Genomic DNA, 27014 nt, shown 5'->3' with positions numbered 1-27014 from the left:
TGCGTACATGCCGACAGACGCATGCACGAACAACAGCAGCATCATAAGTACATGGAAGAGCTTGTGCCGTTAGCCATAAGTTGGACCAAATCCAATTAGTGAAAGTCGCCAACTTGCACCGTATGAACTTCCTTACCCGAAGTAGTTCAATTGCATCGTATGATTGCCCTACGAATTAAGATCAATAAATTAACTTTGCGTACAGGACCAGTATCAGGAAAAGGTACAATATCATGATCCAAATATCTTTTACTAATAATCTTAGTTACCAGTGGTAAATTCTCGACTACTTTATGATGGCTCCATCGGTAGCAAATGATGCAAAGATTTGCTATCGAGTTTATTACCTCTGTATTTTATTGTATTATAATGTTAACTTTATTCAAACTTTGGTATATAGTTTTAACCAGTTTTTCTATTAGAATATAAATAAACATGATATTGTAAAAAGTACTGTAAAGGAAAATCTACCCACATGGTTTTATGTTTTCAAAGTAGATTTTTTGAGGCCAATGGATTTTGAGACCCATAGAGTTAAAGCTTTAAGGTTTGACAGACTAAAACTGTTATACTTCTAAATATGAATGATGGGAGTTATAATCAACAGTAATATAAATTTACTCCGATCAAAAATATTTGTCTTTAGGATAAGATTTAATCAAACTATTAAAACTCCAACCATCAATAATTTCTTAAATTCTTAATTCAAATACAAAACAAATTATATAAATACTATCATAATATCATAACTTATTTATAATTTATATATTTATTATAACGTAAAACTGGTTGTCAAAATTTAGAGGTTTTAATTAAATCTTACTTTAAAGAATAAATATTTTTAATGGAGTAATATTTTTTCAACCTAAGGGAATTAGCAAGTCTAAAGCAGGTTTGTTCCAGGAGGTTCTTGACTTTTCTAACTGCCATCACAAGGAGATATGACAGACACGTCTACTGAGGCCTGGCAGTAGCAAATTAGGAACTGAGTATTTTCAGTAAACAAAACACACGAGCATAATGGAAACAACGGCTGATCATGTACTTTCTAAAGTTTCAGGAAAACCTTTCCATCGCTTTCCTCGTTTTTCTATGTCATGAACATGACGTCTACGTAAGAACATGATAAGCAATGGAGGCAAAACCTACCGCCCCATTCTTTTACTTCTGTTTATACTTATAACTCAAAATTTGAATTTTTAAAGTTAATTTTAGGTTAGATTTTGGTTTTACACTAAAGTTTATTTTACAGTTTATTTTACCACTTTTATATCAGTAAGAATACGTATATAAAAATTTTATTTATAAATTACTTTTTGTTGATAAATATGATATTTAACTTTCCCCGGAGATGAAAAGCAGCCGCAGAAAACCTGAAAAGCGAACACCACCATGCCCAGGCATACAAGGCATGTTTAGTTTGTGAAAAGAAAATTTTTGGTTGTCACGTTAGATGTTTGACCGGATATTGAAAGAGGTTTTCGGACACGAATAAAAAAATAAATCTCATAGCTTGCCTGAAAACCGTGAGACAAATTATTCGAGCATAATTAATCCGTCATTAGCATATGTGGATTACTATAGCACTTATAGTTAACCATGAACTAATTAGGCTTAAAAGTTTTATCTGATGATCCTCTAACTGTGTAATTAGCTTTTTATCGATATTTGTGCTGTGTCAAAGATGTTTTTGGAAAAAAAATTGAAACTAATCAGTTGAATTGTTATTTTCCTCAGCTGGTCGACACGTGTGGAGTGAAGCCAGCAAGGCCAGCAAACCCGTGTGGGATACGGGTAGGTGGACCTTGAATACACACGCTCCGAAAGAGCAGGCCGTTGTTTACAGCTTTGTGTATATCTCCCCATCATATCTGTTCCTATCCAGTATTCAGAGAATCAGAGTGATCAAGACAGGCTCTCGCTTTCATCCAGAAAATTTCAGATAGATATGGTGGCTCAGCAATACCAGTTTTCAGGTGCTGCTGCCTGCAGTTTTCTGTGACTCACAGAGCCGCTGTTCCTGAGAAGAAGAAAAATAAGGACGGCTCACAGGAAGGGAAGACAAAGATGCTGCATCCATAAGCAAAAGCACCCAAGTGTTAAAACTGAAAAGTAGGAGAAGCTGTTCCAAAATCTGAACTAAAGAAGGATGTAATTGTTGTAGTTATCGTGGAGAGATTTGGTTCAATTCAATAAAAAGTAACAAAAAAAATACTTTAAATACTGGTATCTCGCGGTAGCAAATCATTTATGTTCATTGGATCTAACAGTGTATATCCTCCTTAGCTAGATCCATGGTTAGAAATGACTTGGTACCTCGAGGTATTTTTTATTAGACCGGAGCAAATCTATATCTGAAAGGAGGGACACTAAAGATTTCATCACTATCACACAAGACAATTTATTAGTTTCGTAGATACAGAGGAAGTTAGTGGTAAGGAGGGACCTCCAGGCTTGAGATATTTGAATAAAAGTGACATGTAAACCTGGTAACTGAACAGAACAGGATGCAACTTCTGAATAATGACCGGATGCACAGATGCACCTGGTTGGAGGCAACAATGCAAGGCTTTCTGTGGGCTCCTCTCTCTCTCTATCTCCTTGATCTCTCTTTCCTTCCAGCCCTCCTCCCTATAAATACAGAGGGCCTGCACATGGAAAAAGTATCACTTGATCACAAAGACAGTAGTAGAAAACACCTGACGACTCTGAAGCCATGTGTATAGCGGCATGGGTTTGGCAAGCTCACCCGGTGCACCAGCTTCTCCTCCTGCTCAACAGAGATGAGTTCCATAGCAGGTACACGCATGATTTTCACCTGAAGGATTAAGAATAGCTCTGCTGCTGCTGCTGCTGCTTGGACTCTGAATTCAGCTTTTCTCCATCCTGAATTTACATATTGCGATCTGACGATGCTGTTCTTGATGAAACTATATATGTGCTCAGTAGCTCTGATGAAATTGGTGCAGGCCGACAAAGGCAGTAGGATGGTGGGGAGAGGGCTCAAAGAAGATTCTTGGTGGTAGAGATGTTCTTGGTGGAGGGACATGGATGGGGTGCACAAAGGATGGCAGGCTTGCCTTCCTCACCAATGTGCTCGAGCCAGACGCCATGCCAGGGGCTCGCACAAGGGGTGATCTCCCCCTCAGGTTCCTGCAGGTACAGCAAAAAAACACACTAGCCAAAAGCTTCTTATCAGATCATTGAAAAGTTCATCTGTCACTTGTGTCTTTAGGTTTGCTTGATCGAACAGTCTCAATGTATAGGGGATAAAGACAGTGAAAAGAAAGGTGTATTATATTTGCATTTCTTGCACAATCCAATTTGCTCTGGGATTCTCATTCTTTTTGTAGAAGCTGATGTAGCTGTCATCTAACAAATGTCTATCCCTCTGTTGACTTCTTCTGACAGCTAGCTGAAGTTAAACACACCATGTTTGAAGATTTAGAAAACCAAGGCTTTACTGTTTTTATATAAAATAAATCTACAGTAGCTCCTTACAGCTGCTAAGCCATAGATTCAGTTAATAAACAATACTATCTTTGAATTAACATTGTGCAACACTAACCCACAGCAATATGAACTGTGCAGAGCAACAAGAGCCCGCTTGAAGTTGCAACGGAAGTGGCCAAAGAAGCTGACGAGTACAATGGTTTCAACCTTGTACTGGCTGATCTGACCACAAACGTCATGGTTTATGTGTCAAACAGGCCAAAGGGACAGCCTGCAACGATTCAACTCGTCTCTCCAGGGCTCCATGTGCTGTCCAATGCAAGGCTAGACAGCCCTTGGCAGAAGGTAAAATTCTGCTGATACCTTGAATGACAGATAAAATTCTCACAGTGCCTCATAATTGTAGTAAATGCATAGAATGATGCTATTTGATGCAGCCAGAAAGAATGTCAGTGGCAAGCTAGAAATACTACAGCACTGAACATGTCCATTGAAGTGTCTGTCGGTTATGAATTTGTCATTAGTGTGGTACAGTGCAAGACCACGTAGGGAACTTCTGAGCTGGGAAGGGTGTCAGAAAGCAACAATCAAACCGTTGCAAGTACTTGCTTAGTTATAACCAGCAGCAGCACATCTAACTCCATTAATAAGAGCACACATCATGTACTACAAGATGACACATGGTTGCGAAGCTACTCATCTTTTATCACTACTCTACCAAGCAAGTAATTAGCAGGTATTTTCATTGTTGTCAATGTAACTTGCAGGCCATTCGCCTGGGCAAAAACTTCAGGGAGCTCCTCAGGAAGCATGGTGACGATGAGGTTGAAGCCAAGGACATAGTTGAGAGCTTGATGACTGACACCACAAAGGCTGACAAAGATAGGCTGCCCAACACTGGCTGTGACCCAAACTGGGAGCACGGCCTCAGCTCCATTTTCATCGAGGTGCAGACTGACCAGGTGAAGAACAAAATCTCTCACTTCATCATTCCAGTTTACAAGCACATCCAGAATTCAGTTCAATCAATAATTCTGACATAGTACTAGATAGATCATTAATCAGCCACTGAAAATAATGCACCTCCAATATATTCCGGCAGGCCTTCTGCCGTCGTCATTTCAAAAAATAATGCACCTCCAATAGCACTGCAATGGCAGCATGAATCAATCAATCTTGCATCTATTCACACTCTGAATTCAACATGCTAAACTTGTGTTTTTTTTGTCAAAATCAAGGGACTCTACGGGACCCGGAGCACGGCCGTTCTGTCAGTGAACTATGCCGGCGAAGCTAGCTTGTACGAGAAGTACTTAGAGAGTGGAATATGGAAGGATCACACCGTGCATTACCAGATAGAGTAGATGTGGGAGCCTCCAATAAGAGGAGAATGACGAATGGAAATTAATACTTAGTGTGCATGTAGTTCGATCGATCAATCGATCGATCGATCGATCTCCTTCTTCCCCAGTATATTGAGAGATGAAGAAGTGTTCAATGATTCGATCTGTAACCAATTGTGCGATTAAACTATTTACTGTGAGCAGATTTATGGCTTTGAAAGATGAAATTGTCACTGATATGTTGAATATAGATATAACATATCATATTAATTCAGACTGTGTGTTGGAACCGATTCTTTTAGTCATGTACTACTCCTATGGCTGTAGGATTAACTTTACTACGTACTTATATATTTGCAAATTAAAAATAATTTATGAATAAAACTTTTTATATACTTGTTCTTAGCGATCTAAAAGTCAAAACTCAAAAATAAACTTCGGTGAAAAAAAAATCAAAATCAATTTTAAATTTAAGGTTGAAAATTTAAATTTTGACTTATAAATATAATTATAAGCATGAGCTGACGCGAAAAAGATGGTTGATGATCCAAAGTTCAAACTGAAGTGCTGAAGGAACTGAAAAGCTGAGAGTCGTTCGCATTTAGAGTAAATCTATATACATGCATATACTAGCATTTCTGTACGATTAAATTTGGCCAGTTTAGAGTCGTCCGCATTTTCTAATGGATAAAAGTCCATTTTAGCTCCCTCAACTGGAAATCAGGCCCATTCTGGCCCACTCACTCTAACATTAGGCCTTCTATTCCTCGACAGTCTGGTATGCATCCCTGTAGAGCTTGCTTCCTGTAGGCCATCCAGCGCCGTGCCAGGGAGTGCTGCTTCAGTGCTGACAATGCCCTCTCCTTGACAATTTTGGCTTGTCCCCAAGCCAAGCCATTAGGCAAATGCTGCTTCACATCCTCCATATCTTTCCGAGAGAAGGTACCAAGAGGTACCACTGTTTTCGATGTAAAATTTGGTACCTCCTACTCAAGGATGTAACAAATGCTCTATCTTTCCTGCATAGCATCATCTATCGGTTAACAAGACCACCAAACAAGAACTTGTTTGATGAGTGAATTACCTATCTTAGCAGGCACTGATCTAGAATGAGGAGAGGAAAACTCAGATTGTTCCATTGCTAAGGTAACGGCTGGACAACTGGGTGGTGAAATCCATCAAGAGTGTGTTTGGTTGGCTGGACTTTTCTGGATAGGAGATGACCGTCCAGTTTTTTGATGTGTTTAATTCTAGGGCGAAACTGTATATGGTAGCCCAGGAGAGGAATATTCTATGAAGATGTTGAATAGGTGTATCCGGCCAAATTGGCTAGATGAGCTCATACACCTTCACTAATGGTGTTCATTAGTCATTGTTTAGTGATAATTAGCGTGTTTTGTTATTAATTAGTAATTAACAAGTTTAAATTAGTGTTAATGAATGATGATAGATATATTTTATTATTAATTTGTACTAATTAGGATAATATTTATGTTGATTAATTAATATTACTATTTATTAGTAATTAAATATGCTCATCACATCCATCCAACCAAATATAAATCTGAATCACCATATCTCTAAAAATATGAATGATCATATCTCATCACATCTTGACCACCAACCAAACACACCCTAAAACTTCTAAGCTGAGAAATAGGAAGATGGTGTTTGTAAGCTACTTTTGGAAACCGACGACTGCACATATGGTTAAAGTTTCAAATAAACAAAATTCTAAGTTGGAATTCCCTGAAACTTCTCTTCTTGTCAGCCATCACTTTCATTTGATGTTGGGCATGATGCAGCAATTGTTTCAACATCTAGGACATGAATTTTGTATCCAATAAACATTCATGCAAGTCTAGTATATTGCAAGAACCATCTCTGATGCCAAAATGAGAAGGGGGTATCCATATAACAATCAAAGTGGGAAGGTCTTGAGCAAGGAAGAATGACAAGATGTGTGGTACCAGAATTCAGCAAGATAGAGTCAGGGAAACCATTATGTGGAAATATCCTTTGGTTCTTAGAAATAGAGCCTCGCTATGGTGCTCTTAACTGTCAGTAGAACGGAATATGAACCATTGATCTACTCTTTGTTCAGATCTATTTCTATTACCACCTCTGTTGAGGTAGTAGAAAAAGTGCAGAGGCATGATTGTCCAAAAAAAAGTCTTAAAAGATAAAATCATATATTTACGTGCATATGAAAGGATATGCCAGAGTACGTGCTAGGTAGCGATACGACATCAATGAATGGATAAAATCTCTTACAAGAAATTGATAAAATCATAAATACCAACATTTCCCTAATCATTGAGTTAGTAAAGTACTAAAATACTCGTATAAACTGACGATCTAGATTGATTATACTACCAATAGAGAGCACTACGGTGTTTCATGGGATTAGTGTGTGTTAACTACTTTCTCCATTCACAAGTATAGAAGCAGTGGTGTATCTAGGATTTTAGGTATGGGTGGTCCGACTTACGGTGTATTGGTCCATAAGCAAGACGTTCCGGTTGCCGTCACCGGGTGGCAGCCATCATGAGTCTTCGAAGCCCGCCTAGATGTCGTCTCGGTTTAGGGATGGATCCAAAAAAAAAGTATTAGTGAGGGCTGAATCTTTCTTCTTTAACTTTTAGAAAGAATTTTAGCTATTTTTTCTATAAACCTATGACAAAAAAAAATTAGTGGGGGCTTAGGGGGTCTCCATGGTATTAGAACCGGTAGTGGCGACTAGAGCCCCCTATCCCCATGACAGATCTGCCAATGTCTTGGTCCCTTCTTGGCGTCCAGCGGTCCAACCCCACCAATCCTTGGCCCTCCAACCACACAGAGCCACCCCCGCTCCCCCAACGGCCCACATCTGCACGCCTTCTCCAAACGAGTAGACGACTTTCAGCACAGGAGCGACTCATCAACTCCTTGTCTCGTCTCCTCGGGCTCCTTGACTCCTCCTTGAGATTGAAGTGTGATTGTCCGAACTCAACATCGCAATCACGCAGGCACGCAGGGTCTCCATGGTACTTAGCCACCTAATAATTTAGTAAATGTATCCTTGGAGAAGGTTATCATATTACAATATTTTACACTATAGATTATAACAAGATGTAATAATAATATAATTGTTTGTTTAGATTATTATAATCCAGATTGCAATAATAGTAAACTAAAGCCTAAATCAGATTCGAGGCATAGTTGAGCGGTGCAAATTGAACCTTTTCCATTTTGGAACGGTGTGAACTTTTTATTTTTATATTTTTCTAAATAAAAATTTTAAAAGTTTTTTCCAGAAAAATACAAATCTAGCTTCTCAACATCCATCTAGTAGGCGTAAAATATAAAAACACCCACTAGATATGAGTGATATCGAATGTATAGCACTTTTGCATTTTCAACATCCATCGGGGCGGTGGATGGAGAGTGGAAAATTTGCACGCACTTTTGCAGGCCGGCCTCCGCTAGGAAATAAAACATACAGCTATAACCCTCCGTCCAACGACTGTCACCCTGCCCCCATCGCCATCTGTCACATCGGATATGACTAGCTAGCGGGTATTCTATATTTCCCGTCCACTAGTGTTGGGAGGCTAGATTGTAATTTGAAACAAAAAACATTTTTTATTTTAAAAATAAAAATATACTCCTTCCATCTCATAATATAAGATAGGACTATTTTTTCTTTATCATATAATATAAGGCATGCATGCAAACATGTATTAACTATACCATATCTTTTCTCTAAATTTAATTTATTTTAAATTCTTCATCATCGAAACGTCCAACCACATTATATATATGCATAAGCTTTTTTATCATCCTTGAAAAAGTACCTCAAGGAATCACACCTTTTAATGTAAAAAGTATGGTACCTTGAGGTACCAAAAATTTGTACTAAAATTTTTGGTATATTGAGATATTTTTAAGGATGGTAAAAATCCCATATATGCACCTAGTTAATCTAAGCAAGGAGACGGTTATAACTCTTTAGTGATGTTTTCGTTGTTGTTATATTATGGGATACATGGAGTATCGTACAATCTATAGCTGGGCTGGACTAAGGCCTGCTGCAAGCGGCCCGGCCCAGTTACCCGGACCGACAGCTTTGTTCCTCCAAAGCTGCCTCCCGCCCCCGAAACCCGACACCTGCGTAGACTACCCCCATGGACCGGCCACGCGCGCATCGAACGCACTCGTCGACCACCCCAACCCCACCTTCCATGGTCCATGGACCGCCGTCCACGCGAATCCAGCCCGGGACACCCACCACACGCCGGAGATGAGAAAAGGGCAGGGAAAATGAGTAGCTTCGCTTTCGCCGAGAGCGCGACTCCTGCTCTGCCTCCGCCTACGCCTCCTCCTCCGCTTCCCTTCTCCACCCCACCGCGTGGCCAGCCCACAGACCGCGAGGGGAAGAGGGGAGGGAAACCACGTCGGTGCGCCGCCGAATCGGTCCGGTGAGTTCCGTCTCTCTGCTCTGCTCTCTCCTCGCGCTTGAATCGACCCCGCGCGTGCTGCCTTCTGTTTTTTTGGGACTAATATTGTGGGGTTTGGGGGATTTTTGTGGGGATTGTTGGTATGATATGAGAGTTTGGTGATAGGATGGTGTATGCGGATCTCTAGGGTTTTGTTTGGGCCTATTTTGTTGCGGTTTAGTCGGGTAATGGGTGTCGGCGCGATGACTTGGTTTACTGCTGTTATCGTTTCCCCTTTGTTCATAGTTCATCTTTAGATTCAGAGGAGGAATTCTGTTAGTGTTTTTTTTTCCTTATAGTGGAACCTGTTCGTTGATTATTCTTGCTGGATTCATATTTTTTGTGCAGCCTTATTTTTGGCTAGCATTGCTTAATTGCTCGTGATGGATAATAGTGGGTGTCTGGGTCTTTGGGTATATGGCAAATTGTGAAATGGAGTACCTGGATTAAGTTGCCATGGATGGAACTAGAGTTAATTATTGGTTTGATCATTGCTGCTTGCTGTTGGTTATATCTGTTCAGAAGCTAGCACGATACTAAATTATGGAAATACTTCTATATATTGGAGAAACGTGGTGTTGAGCATAACTGATTAGATGCTTTCTGATATGTTTGCCAGTTACAATTAGTCTGGTTCTTGGTTTGCATGGCCTTCTGCACTGATGATTGGTGGTGATAGCTCTTTTATTCAATACATGGTTGGTGCATGATGTTATTAACTCTTGTATTGGACAAGCTGTACAAAAATTTGTGAATAACCTGGCTATCACGGTACATCAGAAAAACCTAGTCAAAATTCAGATTGAAAACCATAGGGGATAATGGCGGATCAACCACTCAGCAACGCTGGGCGTTGGCATGGGCTTGTATGAACGCTCATTAGTTTTTTTACATGTTATAGAAGTTTAACATAGTATTTTCGTAGTAAATCCATGACATAGTTAGATTTTCCCAGGCTCTAAAAATTTCTGGTTTGACTAATGATTGGGAACTAGTAAAGTTTATGGGATGTGTACATGCACTTGATACATTAACAGGATTGCTGTTTTTTCTAGTAGGATTAAATATTAGTCCTTACAATGGTAGACTTTTCATACTGATTGTATAGTTGCATATATTTTGAAGTATTAAATATGATAAGAGTTCTGGATTGAACTTTGCATGCTTGTGTATATTATATTGACTATTGAGTGCTTTCTATTATTTATTTCTCATGCTTTTATTGTTCATATGGTGTTATACTATATGCATGAATAAGTTACAGTTCCATTTTTATATATAATATAATGAAAAGGATGTATGAGAATTTTTTTTTCTTCTAAATTTGTAGCTTAGGCGGCTTCTATTGGGCTCTTCCACGAAGAAAATGAAGTTCCTAACACGGATATTAATGTTTGGTAGATTATACTGAGAATCAGCTTTATTCTCAACTGCCATTGGTAGCCACTTAAAAGGATGGTGAAGCATATATGATTGTCCATGATGAACATGTGTGTTCCCTTTTCTGATTAGTACTAAGCTGGAAATAAATAAATCCAAGTTATTCATGGAGCATGCTACCTGTGATGATGTGCGTGAACATGCTATAACTGTATCACATGGAGAAACTGCATCAACATCAACCAGTCATCAAGATTTGCACAGTGATTCAGATGATCTACATCTGGATGATAGGCCTTCAACAAGCACACAAACCCCATCACCGCAGTCTTCAGCATCAACTTCGCCCACTGCATATGACTCCAGAAATTTATCCTTTCCTAGAAGAGATAGTATATATGGCCATGGAAGAAGTATTTGGAACTCTGGTTTGTGGATTTCGTTTGAACTGGTCATATATTTAGCGCAGATTGTAGCGGCTATTGTCGTCCTTGTCTTTTCAAGAGACGAACATCCTCATGCCCCTTTATTTGCGTGGATAATTGGTTATACAATTGGCTGCATTTCAAGTCTTCCTCTTATTTATTGGCGCTGTGTCCATCGAAACAGACCTTCGGAACAAGAACCTGACCAACCACCCACAGCCTATCCTAATTTGACTTCCTCTCAATCATCAGAAGGACGCAATCAGCGTAGCAATGGTACTGTTCTGCATTTTGGATGTATCATAATTTCATGTCCAAGGTAATGTGTACCTCAATGTTATTATTTTCCATTTTGAATTTCCTGAGCTTCTGTATGTGGAATCAAGTGTACACAGTATCACTCCTATGCATTTTTTGGAAGAAACTACTTCTGTGCATTTTCCATCTTATAAACATGTGTATGCTTTTAAAAAAACTGATAGATGCAATGAACAAACTGATAGTTCAATTCAATGAAACTATTAACTTTAGGGCATCCTAGAATTAGTTTATTTTTGATATTTCCATTGGTTCACACGGAGTACCACAGTATCGCACTTCTATGTTCTTGAGTCAAATATTCTATTATTGCATACACTAATACCATAATAAAGGTTCTACAATATTTCTTATTGCATTTTTTTTCTCATTTACTCTAGAACTGCAGAGGACATACTTGTTATTGTTTCTTTGACCTAGGGATTTGGAAGTTTTCCCATAAACAACTGCGGTGACCACTTCATGGCATAAAATTACAATGTTTTATCAGATGCCTCGTTAGATTGTTTGGGAGGGTGTTCCCTTTTCTGTATTTGTTGTGCTTGACAAAAGCATTCAACAATGTGGAGCATAACATGCCCTGTTTCACTGGAATTGGTCCTGTGAAAGTTGTTATTACTCCCTCTAGTTTGATAATTTTTGTCAACGACACCGTGTTCTAAATCTATATTTGACCATGATTTTCTATTAATATATATACAATAAATAAAATAAATGTTTATTTTTATTAAAGTACACTTTATGATTCGTCTATACATGTTATCCTAGTAATTTCAAGCTACAGATTTTAAAAGTTTTTAAGTGTCAAAGCTTTAAAAATTTGACCACACTCTTATCCAAAACGATAAGAATTATGGAACTAGAGGGAGTACTCTACTCTAAAGTACTAAAAAATTATACGTAACTTTGAAGAAAGACATGATGCAAGATCTTATAGTTGTTAATTTTATGCTAAATTTGAGATGGATGTATTAACTGATGTGATTATGCATTACAGGCCTAGTATATTGGCTTATCATTTCAAGACAGCTGTAGATTGTTTCTTTGCTGTGTGGTTTGTTGTTGGCAATGTGTGGATTTTTGGTGGGCACAACACTTCGACAGATGCTCAGGAAGCTCCCAATATGTATAGGTATTTTCTTTCCAATCTGTTTGTATAGGCATTTGTTTTCCATTCTGTTTCTTCCATAGCTTTTTTGAACAAATGCCTGACTTTTTTGCCTCTTGCTAGGCTATGTTTAGCATTCCTTGCACTTAGTTGTGTTGGGTATGCGATTCCCTTCATCATGTGTGCAGCCATATGCTGCTGCTTTCCATGCTTGATTTCTCTTCTGCGTCTTCAAGATGATTTGGGTCATACTAGAGGAGCTACTCAAGAACTAATTGATGCACTGCCAACGTATAAATTCAAACCAAAACGAAGCAAAATGTGGGTTGACCATGCTTCAAGCTCAGAGAATCCTAGCGAGGGTGGCATCCTGGGTCCAGGAACTAAGAAGGAAAGGATTGTTTCAGCTGAAGATGCTGTGAGTATATTTCATGTCATTTTCATGTCTGATGGCACTCGATTAATAATTAGTATGTAGGAGGTTTGTTATATTGACCTTCATGTACTTTATAATATAGTAACCATAACTCAATTCAATACAAGTGTAAACTTACGCACCCAGTGCCTTACCTTATTTTAGAATATTCATTAATAAAAGGTTTAGCTAGATGCTAATGATGTTGCTTTTACACATCTTTTCAGATAACAATTAAACTTCACCTTTTTTTTCTCAGTGCAACAAGGAGATGTTTTAAGGAAACACTCTTCTTTATGATAAATAATTTTGTGTATACTATACTACAGCCCTGTATTCTTATATACCTTTGGACAGTTGTTGCACTTACTTGCATAATTCCCTTTCCATGTCATTCATTTCCTTCTTCAGTAACATGGGACATCTTTGAATTTTGCCAAGTTATTCCCCACTTTACTGGTTTGATTATCACTTTTAATGTTTCAACTCATTGCTATTTGCAATGGCCAATGGCTACCTTGAAATCAGCTTCCCGAAATAGCGCTAGAGCTCTCTTAGTTTGATTCATAATTCATAACACATAACTTGAACATATCTGCAGGTGTGTTGCATATGTCTTACCAAGTATGGAGATGACGATGAGCTCCGTGAGCTTCCGTGCACCCACTTCTTTCATGTGCAATGTGTCGATAAATGGCTCAAGATAAATGCAGTATGCCCACTGTGCAAGACAGAGATTGGGGGTGTGGTTCGCTCGTTTTTTGGTTTGCCCTTTGGCCGCCGACGTGTTGATAGGATGGCAGGAAGAAGTGTAGCTAGCTCAAGATTTACTGTGTAGAACACGACTTTTTCTCTAGCATGCTTGCTTTGTTTCTTCTGTTCATATACACAAAAAAAACGTGCTCATGGGATTGTGGTTTGTTGGTTCGCAAGGAAATCGATAATCTGCTTTTGTCACCCTTAACTCTACCAAAGTGGTGACAGAAAGTGGACACCTGATGCTTGCAATGACAAGTTTCTGTAGTATTGTAGAAATGAAAAGTATATTCTGATGTAACATTTGATATCAAGGTTGTAAATAAATAGCACAAAGTTCACTTTGGAGCTGTATGGGAAAGGATATCATGACTAGTTAACTTTGTGGCCCATTCTATTTTGTGCAATCGTTGCCCCCCCCCCCCCCCCCCCCCCCCCCCCCCAGTATTGTGAAGCTTTCGTTGTTGGCATAATGTAGCAAATGCTTTGCGTAATACAATGATAACGAGATGTGATGTTGGAACTGTCCTATTACAGATTCACAGTCATGAAAATCGAGCTATGGCCCACTATTCTTAGTATTTTGTTGCTTTCACAATGCCATACTATCTTATTTCAGTGCAAACTAATTACTTCTAACATAATTCAGTACTTGACGTCATCAGAAACGTGCATTTTTATTCATGTAGAATCAAAATCATATGCAGCAATTATTTCTGACATGACATCATCCTGGGACCTTCATCACATGAGGTTTTTCTGGTTACTGTCAGGGAAGCACATCATCAAAGATTATAGTCACCACTGCTCGTGAGTTACTCATGCATCACCTACAACTTGAATCCTGTGCTAACTTTCAATCATTGTCCAATGCAGGTGTAGGATTTCAGAAGTTGCTGGCATTCTGTGGATCATCAAATCCTAACAAATTAATACTCTAGTAGGTGAGGAAAACCTGTCCCATGCATGACTACATCTATTAAGCTCCAATTTGTATTCAGGTCAACTACAGCAACAGGTCACCATACACCCCATTCTAATTCTGCACAAAGACCAATCTCCCAATGAAGCATGATTTCTTTCAAGTTGAGAATAATTCTGCAAATCAATGATGGGACACATGTATGGATGTCATGTCATGGAGGGGTGTACTTTGGGAATGTCAACATCATCTTGCTGTATCAACCTTGGAAATGGCCCATGTGAGATTGGTGCTTAGGTCAGGCTAAAGACAATGGTGCTTAGGTCAGGCTAAAGACAATGTTTGTCCTGTTCAGGTGATCAGGTCCAAAATACCATGGATGCACTACTACTACTACAAATCAGCAGTGCTGATATGGGTGTTTGTGGTTTGGTGACACCCACCCAAGTGGCTGGGCTGCTAGCCTTTAACCTAGAGCATTTTACTGCATGAGCCTACTCTTTGTTAATCTGAAGATTAGTGACCAATTTGGGAGGAATAAATGTCACTGAATTTGTGTGTGTTTTTGGTCCACATTCAGGCAGTGTCTTTTGACTTCTGTATTATATAATCACACATATCGACATGACCCCAGACTCCCACTAGTCAAAAAAAAAGTTAGGCACACTTGTTAACCTATTAGCAAGGCAAATCATAAAAGAATAGTGTTAAGCTCCCCACAAGTTAGTTTTCATACTATGATAATGCCCATGATGATATTTGAGTTACTATTTCTACATAGTCTTGTTTATGCCCACCAACTTTATTTTTTATATATTGTATAGTATAGATCTTCTTTGAGAGAATAAAAATATTATGAGGAGTGACCCCATAGCCTCTGCACCATTCCTTAGGCTGCGCTCTCCACCCCCACCCCCACCCCCAGTAAGTTAACTTAACCCTCTCGTTTTTTGAGCATATGCTTTCTGAACTGATAAACGGTATATCTTTTTAAAAAATTCTATAGAAAAGTTATTTAAAAAAAATCATATTAATCTATTTTATATTTTTAATAATTAATAATTAATTAATCATGTACTAATTTATTACTATATTTTTCGTGCTGGGTAACTTAACTTACACCCCTCCTTACTGAATGCAGCCTTAGTCATATGTACCATTTGCCTCGGCTGCAAAACTGCAGATATATTGTTTTCCCTTTTTTCCTTAAGGAGTACCTACGACACCACTTAGGCTGTGTTCGGTAGAAGGCAAGTTATTCGGCGTGGAAAACATAATAATATATTAATACATGATTAATTAATTATCAGTTATGAAAATATAAAATAGATTAATATGATCTTTTAAAGTAACTTTCTTATAAAAAATTTTTAAAAAATATACCGTTTAACGGTTTAGGAAGCACGCGTATAAAAGAAAGGGAATCTGGGTTAGTAAGGGAGAAAGAACGTGGGCTTATTGGTTTGAAATATTATCTCTTTTTTACCTTGATTTATCTACCTTCGTTTTAAACCTTGACAGGTGCTTAAGCTTACCGTAGTAAAGTAGGCCTGTAATACCACTTGTATTTGATGAAACTAATAATTAAATACTGGTATCAGTATACGTTTTGTCTAGACTCCAAAACATCTATTGTCATCATCAATCAAAATAAGCAGTATAATAAAATAGATAGTAGGAAAGAAAGACTCCCACAAAATGACGAACAACATGTGAGTTAGTCACGATTTAATTAAATATACAAACCAAAGAATATTAGTACATATCGTCACTGTCTTAGATCCTAAAATGACGAAAACGACTTCTAGGAAGGCACCGTCAAATGCCCCCCAACGCAACTTTTTAATTATACATATTTTTTAAAATCTACTTAAGGCATCTAAGCAACAATAAACAAGAGTATTAGAGACGGCTAATCCAGGATCCTTCGGAATCAATCAGCCTACCAACGAAGCAAAAGCAGATATGCCCACGCGCGGTGCGAAATTATCGGCCTCATTTATTCGGTTTATCCGTGTAAACCAAAACTTTGAATTTTCAATCTTTGAGTTGATTTTATAATTTTGTAACTATAATTTATTTCTAGCATTTGCTTTTAAACCCAAAAACACACATATATATATTATTTATAAATTATTTTCTATTTACAAATGTGCCGTTTGTCACCTCATATGACTTTTTTTACAGGTGTTAAGTACGAGAAGTAGCCCATGAGAAATCAAATTTCCAAAATATGAAAATTCTAACTTTTTCAGCTTATGACTTCTAATTTATTTTCTAAATTAAACAACTGTAAATTATCAAAACCTAAATACGGAGTACTATCGGAAAGAACTTTGGGCAGCCTGTGAATATTCGGCGAGAAGCTGTAGCAATCAGAACAAAAAAAAATCGCAGCGTAGACCAGCGAGGAGGAGACCACACCGACAAGGCAAGCAGCACGCACGTCGTCATCTCCGGGGACATGGGCCCACACCCTCACACACACGTCACTGACTCGCGGGCCCCACAGCCTCCCCCCCGACTCCCCCTCCCGTCCACCGGCGCGACACGCGGCAACCCCGGGTGCACGCGGACCAGGCCGCACCCCCCCCCTCCCCCTCTTCTCCCGTTCAAATTTTCTCTCTCTCTCTCTCTTCCTTCTCCCCCACTCCTCGCCTCCCCCCGCCTCCGCCTCGCCGTCGCCCCGCTCGTCCGTAGATCCACGCCGCGCGGAAGGTGTCTAGAGAGAGAGAGAGAGAGAGAGAGAGAGAGAGAGAGAGAGATGGCGGCGGTGGCGGGCCCGAGCAGGACGGTGCTGGTGACGGGAGGGGCGGGCTACATCGGGAGCCACACCGTGCTGCAGCTGCTCGCCGCTGGCTTCCGCGTCGTCGTCGTCGACAGCCTGGGGAACTCCTCCGAGCTCGCCGTCCGCCGCGTCGCCGCGCTCGCCGGGGACGCCGCGCGGAACCTTTCCTTCCACAAGGTACGGGACGTCGCGGGCCCTTGGGTTGGGCGCTGGTTTGGATTGGGGCCGATTTTGCGCGTGCTTTTTTTTTCCCCCTTCTTTCTCTTGGCGACTACCACGATCGTCCGATGTGGGGTTGAGGAGCCCATTTGGAATGATGGCAGATCTCTCCGGTGATGCGTGGCCGGAGTAATTTGACGTTTTGGTGTTTGTTTTGATTGGTTCATGGGTTGCAATGGTGGGTTGCTCATCACGGGAGGAAGCTGGTGATTTTGGTCTGTTATACTTGACGTCTGTTTGGGCGAGATGGCGACAACATTCCACGGTCAAATGAATCTGGAGTGATTTTGGATTTATTGCGATGTGTGTGTGTTATTTGTGATTAATTGTATTTAGAGAAATATAAGAGCCGGAAATTCTCGTTTAGGATGTTCGATCATCAATTTTGGCTGTTTTTTTTTCGGATAACAAATAAAACCGGCTGCTGCATCTCAAACGCTCAAAGCCAGAAATTTGGTTGTTTGAAACATGTTTGCCTTGTGTTTGGATTGGAAGATATCATCATACTGACACGGAAAAGAGGGATTCTTTTATCCAATAGAAACTGGAAAAGATCCGGTGTGTTGCATTTGACTGGACATGTAGAGGTGATAGGTGTCTGGTATCTCAATGTTTTAAGATCCGGTGATAGGTCCATATGTGGCTATGAAATATGGGCAGGGGCAAATCTGCGAAATACCACAATTGGAGGCCTATTTTTCCCTTTTTTTCTGTTTTTTTTAAGCTATTCAGTTTGGTTTATTTCGTTCTTGGCAGTTTAATGGGGCGGGTGGTCTGTGTATTCACTGTATTGCAGCTTATGTTGAATGATCTGAAACATTTGGATCATTTACTGTTAAGCTGTAACTATAAGTGATGAATTGGAGTGTGATTGTTTGCTAAGAATAGAAGCTTTGGAAATTTTTAGCATAATTTTGATTATTCAAGTTTGTATTATGGACTGAATGGGAAGTTGAATTGCATAAATTTAAATATTTAATAGTGGAACTCGCATTTCTGGGGTTAGATGGGCCTACTTACAAGTTTTTTTTTTTTGAAAGGAATAACCTACTTACAAGTTGCAAATGTCAAGCAGGGCAGGTCTGCAAGTTGTTGTGCCATTGCCTTCATTGTTTACCATAACTGTGTCACATAACCATCGCATCATTTGCACAGTTGGCTCCAATGATCTGATTTGTTGTTATTGTTATGGACAAAACAAATGCACTCCTTTCTTCTACAGGGTTTCTCAAACTCACTGTTTATAGTTTTTTTTTTCAGTGGACTGCAGAGTTTTTCCAATATTATGTGTGCAAAGTTTATTGTCTTGACATTGGCTGCATAAGAGGAAGATGAAAAGGTCCGAACTTAGTAATATGAGGGGCGCGACATGTATGTATGTTTGGGGAAAAATTATATGTACATTTTTTCCCTTACAAATGCTGATGTGGCACACTGTGATTCAATAATTCTATAACTCACATCTAGTTAAATTGATCAGTTGAGAATTGTACTTGTAAGGGTTTTTTAAGAATTTTTTATTATGTGTAGCTGCTCTGTTATTTTTTTAAGGTGCTATACTTTCATCCTTTGTTGAGTGTTTTTAATCCTCGAAAGAAAATTATGCATATTCACTAATAGATTGGTGCATTTTTGCTCCTTATCTACTAATTTTATGCCATTTCCAAAAGGGATTATACAAGGCATCCTCTTTCTTTACAATTGGTCTACTGGCAGCTTCAACAATAATTTCTTGATCTTCCTACTGTAGTCGCTAAAATAGGCGTGAGCTTTGGTGCAAGTTATGTACACTTATCTCATTTGTCTTCAGGATTAAGTACTTAAATGTGAACTTAGAGGTCAATGTTATATTATGTATTTAAATCCTACACATTTTGATTCTACTGAAAAAGTTTCAAAGTCGACACTATTAACTTCTGTTCTTCTGCAGGTTGATATTCGCGATAAGGATGGACTGGAAATGGTTTTTTCTTCAACAAGGTAAAACGTACTATATAAAAGTAAACTCTTTAACCCTTTTCAATTCATCTCTACGAAGTAAAAATTATCTAAATTCCTAAATACGTCTTTTCCAGATTTGATGCTGTTGTTCATTTTGCTGGTCTGAAAGCTGTGGGTGAAAGTGTACAGAAGCCATTGCTTTATTATGACTATAATGTTGTCGGCACAATTATTCTTCTAGAAGTTATGGCAGCCCATGGATGTAAGAAGGTAATTACCCCTCCCATATCTGTGGACTAGCTTATGCTCCGTGAAGATGTTTTCTGAAGTAATTTCTTTTGATTCAATGCATCTACCTAATTACCTAAGATGTTTTTTGAAGTCATATTATTCAGATCCTGTTCAAAGTATATCATATTTGAAAACAAAATAATTGCTTCTCTACTTTCCAATCCAGTTGATATGTTAGACAGCGGTCGGTTTCATTTACAATCAACACAATTTTATTTAGTTGCTACTCCCAGCTTCTGTAAATTATAATAATGAACTTCATGCTTCACCTACTAGACATGGTGACACGATCCTTCTTTTTATTACCTGTAGCTGAAAACCATTCTCTTAATAATCATGTCAACCATCAACAATTTGTTTGAGGTTAAATCAGTGTATCTGTTGCTTGTACGAGACTGGTGCTGACATGCACATTTATTTTCTCATATGTCAAATGTTTGTAGTTGGTGTTTTCATCTTCAGCTGCTGTTTATGGATCACCTAAAAACTCACCCTGCACAGAAGAGTTTCCTCTCACTCCGCACAATCCATATGGCAGAACCAAGGTGTGCTTGTGTCTTTTCTATTTATAAATGTTTGCACCAAGTATTTTAGCTGATTGCAATCATATTATATTAATTGCAGCTCATAGCTGAGGATATTTGCCGTGATATCCACCATTCAGATTCTGAATGGAGCATAATTTTACTTAGGTACTTCAATCCTGTTGGAGCTCATCCCAGTGGATACCTTGGTGAAGACCCATGTGGAATTCCTAGCAACCTCATGCCCTTCGTCCAGCAAGTTGCTGTTGGGAGGAGACCATCACTTACAATCTTTGGAAATAACTATGCAACAAAAGACGGGACAGGGGTAATTTCCCTTGAGCTACCTTCAGTTACCCTTTTCCTTATCTCAACCTCTTCTTGAGTATTTAACCTTTATATATTGTGTGGGTAATAAGGGGTTTAGGTTTATTATGTTCAAGTATAACATTCGTGCAAGTAATGACTGAACAAGGGTATTTGCATGACTTGAGTGAAGTAACAATGTGGCTTATCAAATGCCAGATTCAGTGTTGTAAAGCTCCTTTGCCAGCCTTGTGGAAGAAGTCCTCAGAGCTCTGAGATGTCAATAACAAGCATGTTACTGTGTGGTCATTCCTAGTGTATTTTTTAAAGATTATCTCCTCTATATCATACACTTGTGCTACTGTAGCATGACTGAGAACTCAGATGGGAAGGACTAAACTTAGTGAGAAGAGACATAAAAGTAAACGATGCTAAGATTTTTCATTTAAACTGTCCACACAACACAACCATGTGGAGCTGTATGTGAATGACTATCATTATGCTTATCAATGCTTCATTGTTTCTCCATTTTATACCAGAAATAAGTTGGTAGGAGATTATTTCAGAGTGACAACTTTCTTTCCGTGGTAGTTTTACTTTCACATATTATAAAATTATTGATATATCCTGATAGACTTAATTGGAGACTATGCAGACTGAAAAGTGTATGTATTAGTTGCATATTTATGTCCATTGAGGCATGTTTTTGGTATGATATGCAGGTACGTGATTATATCCATGTAGTTGATCTTGCGGAAGGACATATTGCTGCACTACGGAAGCTGTTTGAAAGCTCGACTGGTTTGTACAATTTACTGCTCTCTCAATTCAAATATTTTTGAGCATATGCTTTCACCCCAAAGGAATGAGTTTCTCTGGTCAATTGCATCACTGTTTATAACATCTTCTTCTTATAAGGTGCATACATTTGTAAAAATACATGACAAAAAATTTATTTGTCATACATGTTTGGAGCACACACAACTCAATTTTAGTGCTCAAACTTAGTTCTATTTCTCACTGTTGGTTGTCGGATGATCAGAACTGTCACTTTGTTTTCTTGTTAAATCTTTTTTCTAAAATTTAGTTCTACTTGCAGGATGTGAAGCATACAATCTTGGAACTGGAAAGGGAACATCAGTGTTGGAGATGGTTAAGGCATTTGAGAAAGCTGCTGGAAAGGTATGCCTGATTTGATATATGTGCACAAGTGGACGTGTCTCTTGCCTGTCCTTTTGCCATGATATCTTTTGCTGGTTACCACATTTTCTACTTGATTCTTCTGAATTGTTGGTACGCAAGCTTCTTTAGGTTTATCATTATATTGGCTTAGGGACATCTGGAAGTTCCTGACTAATGCCAATGCATATGATATGCAAGTGCAATTGATTTTTTGTTGTTGTGCTTCCTTTTCTTATCCATATGTTCTTATGTTATTAGAAAATCCCTCTGGTTATTGGTCCACGGCGCCCTGGTGATGCTGAGATTCTATTTTCGTCAGCTGCTAAAGCAGAGAGAGAATTCAAGTGGAAGTAAGTTACAGGGTAGCCTTGAGAAGTTGAAACCATCATTGATTTTAAATTTCATTTTTCTCACAGTTTAATGCCAATCTTCCTTCAGAGCAAAATATGGCATCGAAGAAATGTGCAGAGACCAATGGAACTGGGCTAGTAAGAATCCTTTCGGATATGCGTCACCTGACTCCACCAAGCAGAATGGTAATTCACACTGATGTGTGAACGAAGTTGTACATGCGACGTAGAGCTACAGTTTGAGGTCGATGTAGACCTAGTCGGTCAGTTATACAGATAAAGCTTAGAAAAAAGATTTGTTCTGTTCTTTTGGACCAGTATTGGTATAAGTTTACGTTCTGCATATAGTTCAAAATTGTTCTAGGAACATTTCTATAGTCAGTGAGCTAATTCAATTCTTTTCTTGCTAATTTAGCCGCCTTGCCTTGCACAGTACTTGATGCAGATCCCTGCATCACAAAAATTGTAGCTGTATACGGATTTTGTATCTCAAATATGAATAGATAGAACCACAGTTTGCATTCGTTTTGGTTATAGTTTTCTCACGTTACAATGTCACGTGCTCTCAACGGGGTCATATACTCTCTGATTTGACGTCGTTGGCTTTCATATTTAACCATCCATCTTATTAAAAAAACATATATAATATTTATCTTCTTGTGATTTGTTTTGTTATTAAAGAAACTTTAAGCACGATTTTAATTTATGCATATTTGCATATTTTTTAAATAAAACATATATAAAGAAATAATAACATCGACATTAAAAACCCGAGGGAGTAATAGTATTGGTAACAATCCCTTTCATCCTTACAACTTAGGAAACGAAAATCCCTGTTCTTTTACTGCTAACTGTGGGTACGGCTTTCTGTACGGAAACCGCAGCTGGGATATTTGGAACTCATTTTGTGCATCAAATAGTCGTGAAAATTCTATTATTGTCAATGATTTTGGTGATTCCTCATTTCGCTCGCGGAAATTCTTTTGTACAAATTTGCTGCTAAAGGTGCTCTTATTACCATTTTGCGGCGAGGAGAGATATAATGATATCACCCCGTTCTTTTCTGCTGTCGCCCATGTCTTCTGGCTTATACTATGCCTATTAACCAAAATTTAAAATTTTAAACTTAAATTTAGAGTTAATTTAATGGTTTTTTCATTATTTTTTTTCTAGACTTAACTTTTAGATCACTAAGAATACATATATACAAATTTTATTCACAAATTATTTTTCGTTTACAACCATATTGTTTGACTTTTTTTATAAAACACCCAACAAATCAATATCTATATCTTCACTTCCGACTTTGGCAGACTTCGACTTGAATAGAGGGTACAATCAGTATCTATGCCCCCTATATATACTTCATCAACAGTAATACATATCTATTTCCTCATTTCCAAAAGAAGTGCAAATTTAAACTAGAAAGAAAAACTTGTTGGTTTGGTTAGTCCACGTGTTTTAATATTACTGGATATAATGTTTTGACTCTTCGTCTTATTTGAAATATTTTTACGATTAATATTTTTATTTATTGTTACTAGACGGTAAAACATGAATAATACTTTATCTGTGACTAACTTTTTAAACTTTTATATAAATTTTTTAAATAAAATAAATGATCAAACGTCAGATATAAATCAAAAATAAAGTTATTATGAGTAAGCACGTACTTATGGAAGTTGTTACCTAGGACCACTGTCAAGCTTTGCAAGGTCAAAAGCACATGGGATATTGTCCGCACGTCCTTTCACCATCACCTGTCGAATCAAGCAATTTTCATGGAGCTACCGGCGCCCGGGGTTCACGTGGAGATGAATCGCCTTCACCGACATTAAAACTATACAGGAAAGGAGACAACGGCAGGGAGAAAATAGAAATTGAAGTCGTGGTTATCAACAGGAGGAGGAGGATGAGGAAATTGCTATTCTACTATTAGTAAAAAAAAACGATTCGCTGAAATACCGCATTCAGTTTGGGTTTTGCTAAAACACTAGTGTCAAAAAGGTGAAATACCACATTCAATTTAGGTTTTTGCTAAAATACTAGTGTCAAAAAGGTGTAACACGTTTGAATATCATTTCCCTCGTCTCAACTAAGGACTTGTTTAGTTCCTAAATTTTTTTCAAAAAACATCACATCAAATCTTTGGACATCTAAATAAAACATTAAACATAGATAAACCAAAAAACTAATTGTACAGTTACGGAAGAAATCTTGAGACGAATTTTTTAAGGCTAATTAGAAAGTGATTAGCACTTATATCTTTGGACACCTAAATAAAACATTAAACATAGATAAACCAAAAAACTAATTGCACAGTTACGGAAAAAATCTTGAGACGAATTTTTTGAGCATAATTAGAAAGTGATTAGCACTTATATCTTTGGATATCTAAATAAAGCATTAAACATAGATAAACCAAAAAACAAATTGCACAGTTACGGAAAAAATCTTGAGACGAATCTTTTGAGCATAATTAGAAAGTGATTAGCACTTATATCTTTGGACACCTAAATAAAACATTAAACATAGATAAACCAAAAAACTAATTGTACAGTTACGGAAGAAATCTTGAGACGAATCTTTTGAGCCTAATTAGAAAGTGATTAGCAGTTATATCTTTGGACACCTAAATAAAACATTAAACATAGATAAACCAAAAAACTAATTGCATAGTTACGGAAAAAATCTTAAGACGATCTTTTGAGCCTAATTAGAAAGTGATTAGCACTTATATCTTTGGACACATAAATAAAACATTAAACATAGATAAACCAAAAAACTAATTGCACAGTTACGGAAAAAATCTTGAGACGAATCTTTTGAGCCTAATTATAAAGTGATTAGCCATAAGTGTTACAGTAACCAACATGTGCTAATGACGGATTAATTAGGCTCAAAAAATTCGTCTCGCGGTTTCCAGCCAGAATCTAAAATTTGTTTTGTAAGTAGACTAGTTTAATGCTATGTATCTATCTGAAAACTTAATGTGATGTTTTTTGCAAAATTTTTTTCAAACTAAACACCACCTAATTCAATTTCACCCTTCTCTTTCTTGGCGAGACAACCGAATTGGTCTGATTAATTTATGTGCCACATGCTGCTCAATCCTACCGAGCCAGCATTGTTTTTCGTTCATTAGATATTCTTCTCCTAGCTGTGTTCTTGCTGTTGGGTGCTCTTTGCTATTTGCTTATGTTGTTTGCTTGCTGGTCATCTGTATATGTGGAGTTGTTTTTTTTTTTTTTACCTTGAAAGCATGTCCTAAACAATAAAAGTGATGCTAAATTTAATTGGTGATTTATGTGATTCTTTTAATCTCATGACGTTGCTATATTGCCATGCCATGTCTTGCCGCTGAACAAGCTAATTTGACTAGCTCGAGAAAACCCACCAAGGGCAATTTGGCCAAGTCATGAGCAAAAACATAGCCAAAACATTTATTTTACATCGAATGAGTGAAGATGGTATATTAGCGTGTCACACAACAGTGACGATCATTAAATACACATGGGATTCTATCCCGCATACTATTATTTCACAATATATATGGTGACAATACCACTAGCAGCCTGCACCATTGTAGCAAAGAATAATGCACCTAGGTGCCATAGCAAAATATAGATATTGTCTTTCACCCACAAAACCCTATAAGGGTGTCCTTAATGTTTGTTTACCACACTTGGTATTAGTGTGGGCCCAACAGCAGAAGACATTAACATTTAACCGATTGTATGATGTATAAGCAAGACTGTGAGTATTAGCGTGGGACCCGCTTAAAAAGAAACACAATAAAACTAACATTCTTTATTTGCTTACTTCCGGTCGTAAGCCTGTGACCCAGTATTTGTCGTTTCCTATCTTCACAATGCTTATTACCAGGTAGTAGTAGGAACATACTAAATGCCAATCCAGATCCTTGTTCAGAGGGCTACAAATGCCAATCCAGATCCTTGTGCAGAGGGCTATATTAACCGGAATTTGGATTATTTTTTTACCGTTGAATCAAAACGGACGGTCCAGATCTATCGCTATAGTAATAAACAGTGTTTGCTACCGTCCTGAAAATTACTATGGCTACAGTATTTTGCCACTGTTGATGGTATTTTTATTAGTGTGCTCCTCACATGAACAGTGATTGTCTGCATTATTACAGACAATCCGGACCCACTAAATGCTTACTGCCTAGTATTTTAGTACATTATGGATGAACTAAGGATGCGTTTGGTTCGTGGACGAGGTGGGTTAGGTTGGCTCCATTCCTGAATTGTAGGATGAGTTGGTTCCATTTTTCTGTTTGGTCGGATGGATGGATTGGACTTTTTTTGTTTGGTGAAAGGGATAAGATAGGATGGGTTGGACCTGTTTTTCGTTTGGTTGAAGGGATAAGATGGGATAAAGGTCAACTCTCGTATTCAAAATAAAATATTAAATACTAGGATTAATATATGAATAAATTAAAGTAATTGAATATATATTTATACAAGTAATATATTTTAAATAAATTTAATAAATAAAATAGACACCCCTCTGTGCGTCATGGTCGTCCTAGGACGGATCCGTCCCACCGTTTTGGTAGGATGGGTTGGACCTAGATCTAGGAGGAATATTCCTTTCCTGCATCCAACCCATCCCACCAATCCACCAACCAAACAGGGATAGAGATGGGTTGACTCTATCCTCCCAACCCGTCCCATTTCTAAAACCAAATACATCCTAAAGCATCGATACTTTGGAATGAGCGTCCGTACTGCCTGAAGCTACCCACCTGAGATACAATGATTAGGGCCACAATCTCTCTACCCTCTTGCT

The 27014-nt window shown here is 38.1% G+C and overlaps 3 protein-coding genes across 4 annotated transcripts; all 3 read left to right on the top strand.

The window, feature by feature from the left end:
- The first annotated feature begins 2665 nt into the window (after positions 1–2665).
- On the top strand, positions 2666–5081 carry LOC102710725 (transport and Golgi organization 2 homolog). The gene is made up of 5 exons (XM_006660473.2): positions 2666–2799; positions 2970–3159; positions 3592–3798; positions 4221–4415; positions 4692–5081. Exons 1-5 carry the CDS (start codon positions 2717–2719, stop codon positions 4815–4817), a joined length of 801 nt encoding a protein of 266 aa, XP_006660536.1. The 5' UTR covers positions 2666–2716; the 3' UTR covers positions 4818–5081.
- A 4025-nt stretch (positions 5082–9106) lies between these two features.
- LOC102710434 (E3 ubiquitin-protein ligase At1g63170-like) lies at positions 9107–14073 on the top strand. 2 transcript variants are annotated; one of them, XM_015841330.2, is made up of 6 exons: positions 9107–9256; positions 10605–11082; positions 11124–11398; positions 12395–12529; positions 12629–12923; positions 13522–14073. In XM_015841330.2, the coding sequence occupies exons 2-6, from the start codon at positions 10873–10875 to the stop codon at positions 13756–13758; spliced, it is 1152 nt and encodes a 383-aa protein (XP_015696816.1). In that variant the 5' UTR covers positions 9107–9256; positions 10605–10872; the 3' UTR covers positions 13759–14073. The 2 variants fall into 2 exon arrangements, with proteins under 2 accessions (XP_015696816.1, XP_006660535.1); XM_006660472.3 differs by having other exon boundaries at positions 10605–11398.
- Positions 14074–17283: 3210 nt separating this feature from the next.
- On the top strand, positions 17284–22722 carry LOC102712197 (UDP-glucose 4-epimerase 4). The gene is made up of 9 exons (XM_006661055.3): positions 17284–17563; positions 19536–19585; positions 19681–19816; positions 20281–20382; positions 20462–20689; positions 21390–21468; positions 21767–21849; positions 22108–22199; positions 22288–22722. Exons 1-9 carry the CDS (start codon positions 17363–17365, stop codon positions 22397–22399), a joined length of 1083 nt encoding a protein of 360 aa, XP_006661118.1. The 5' UTR covers positions 17284–17362; the 3' UTR covers positions 22400–22722.
- Positions 22723–27014: the final 4292 nt, after the last annotated feature.

The sequence above is a fragment of the Oryza brachyantha genome, chromosome 9 (assembly GCF_000231095.2).
Source record: "Oryza brachyantha chromosome 9, ObraRS2, whole genome shotgun sequence".
In the NCBI taxonomy this organism is placed as follows: Eukaryota; Viridiplantae; Streptophyta; class Magnoliopsida; order Poales; family Poaceae; genus Oryza; species Oryza brachyantha.
The sequence above is the reverse complement of the archived record's forward strand: the minus strand, read 5'-3'. Positions and strand labels throughout refer to the sequence as shown.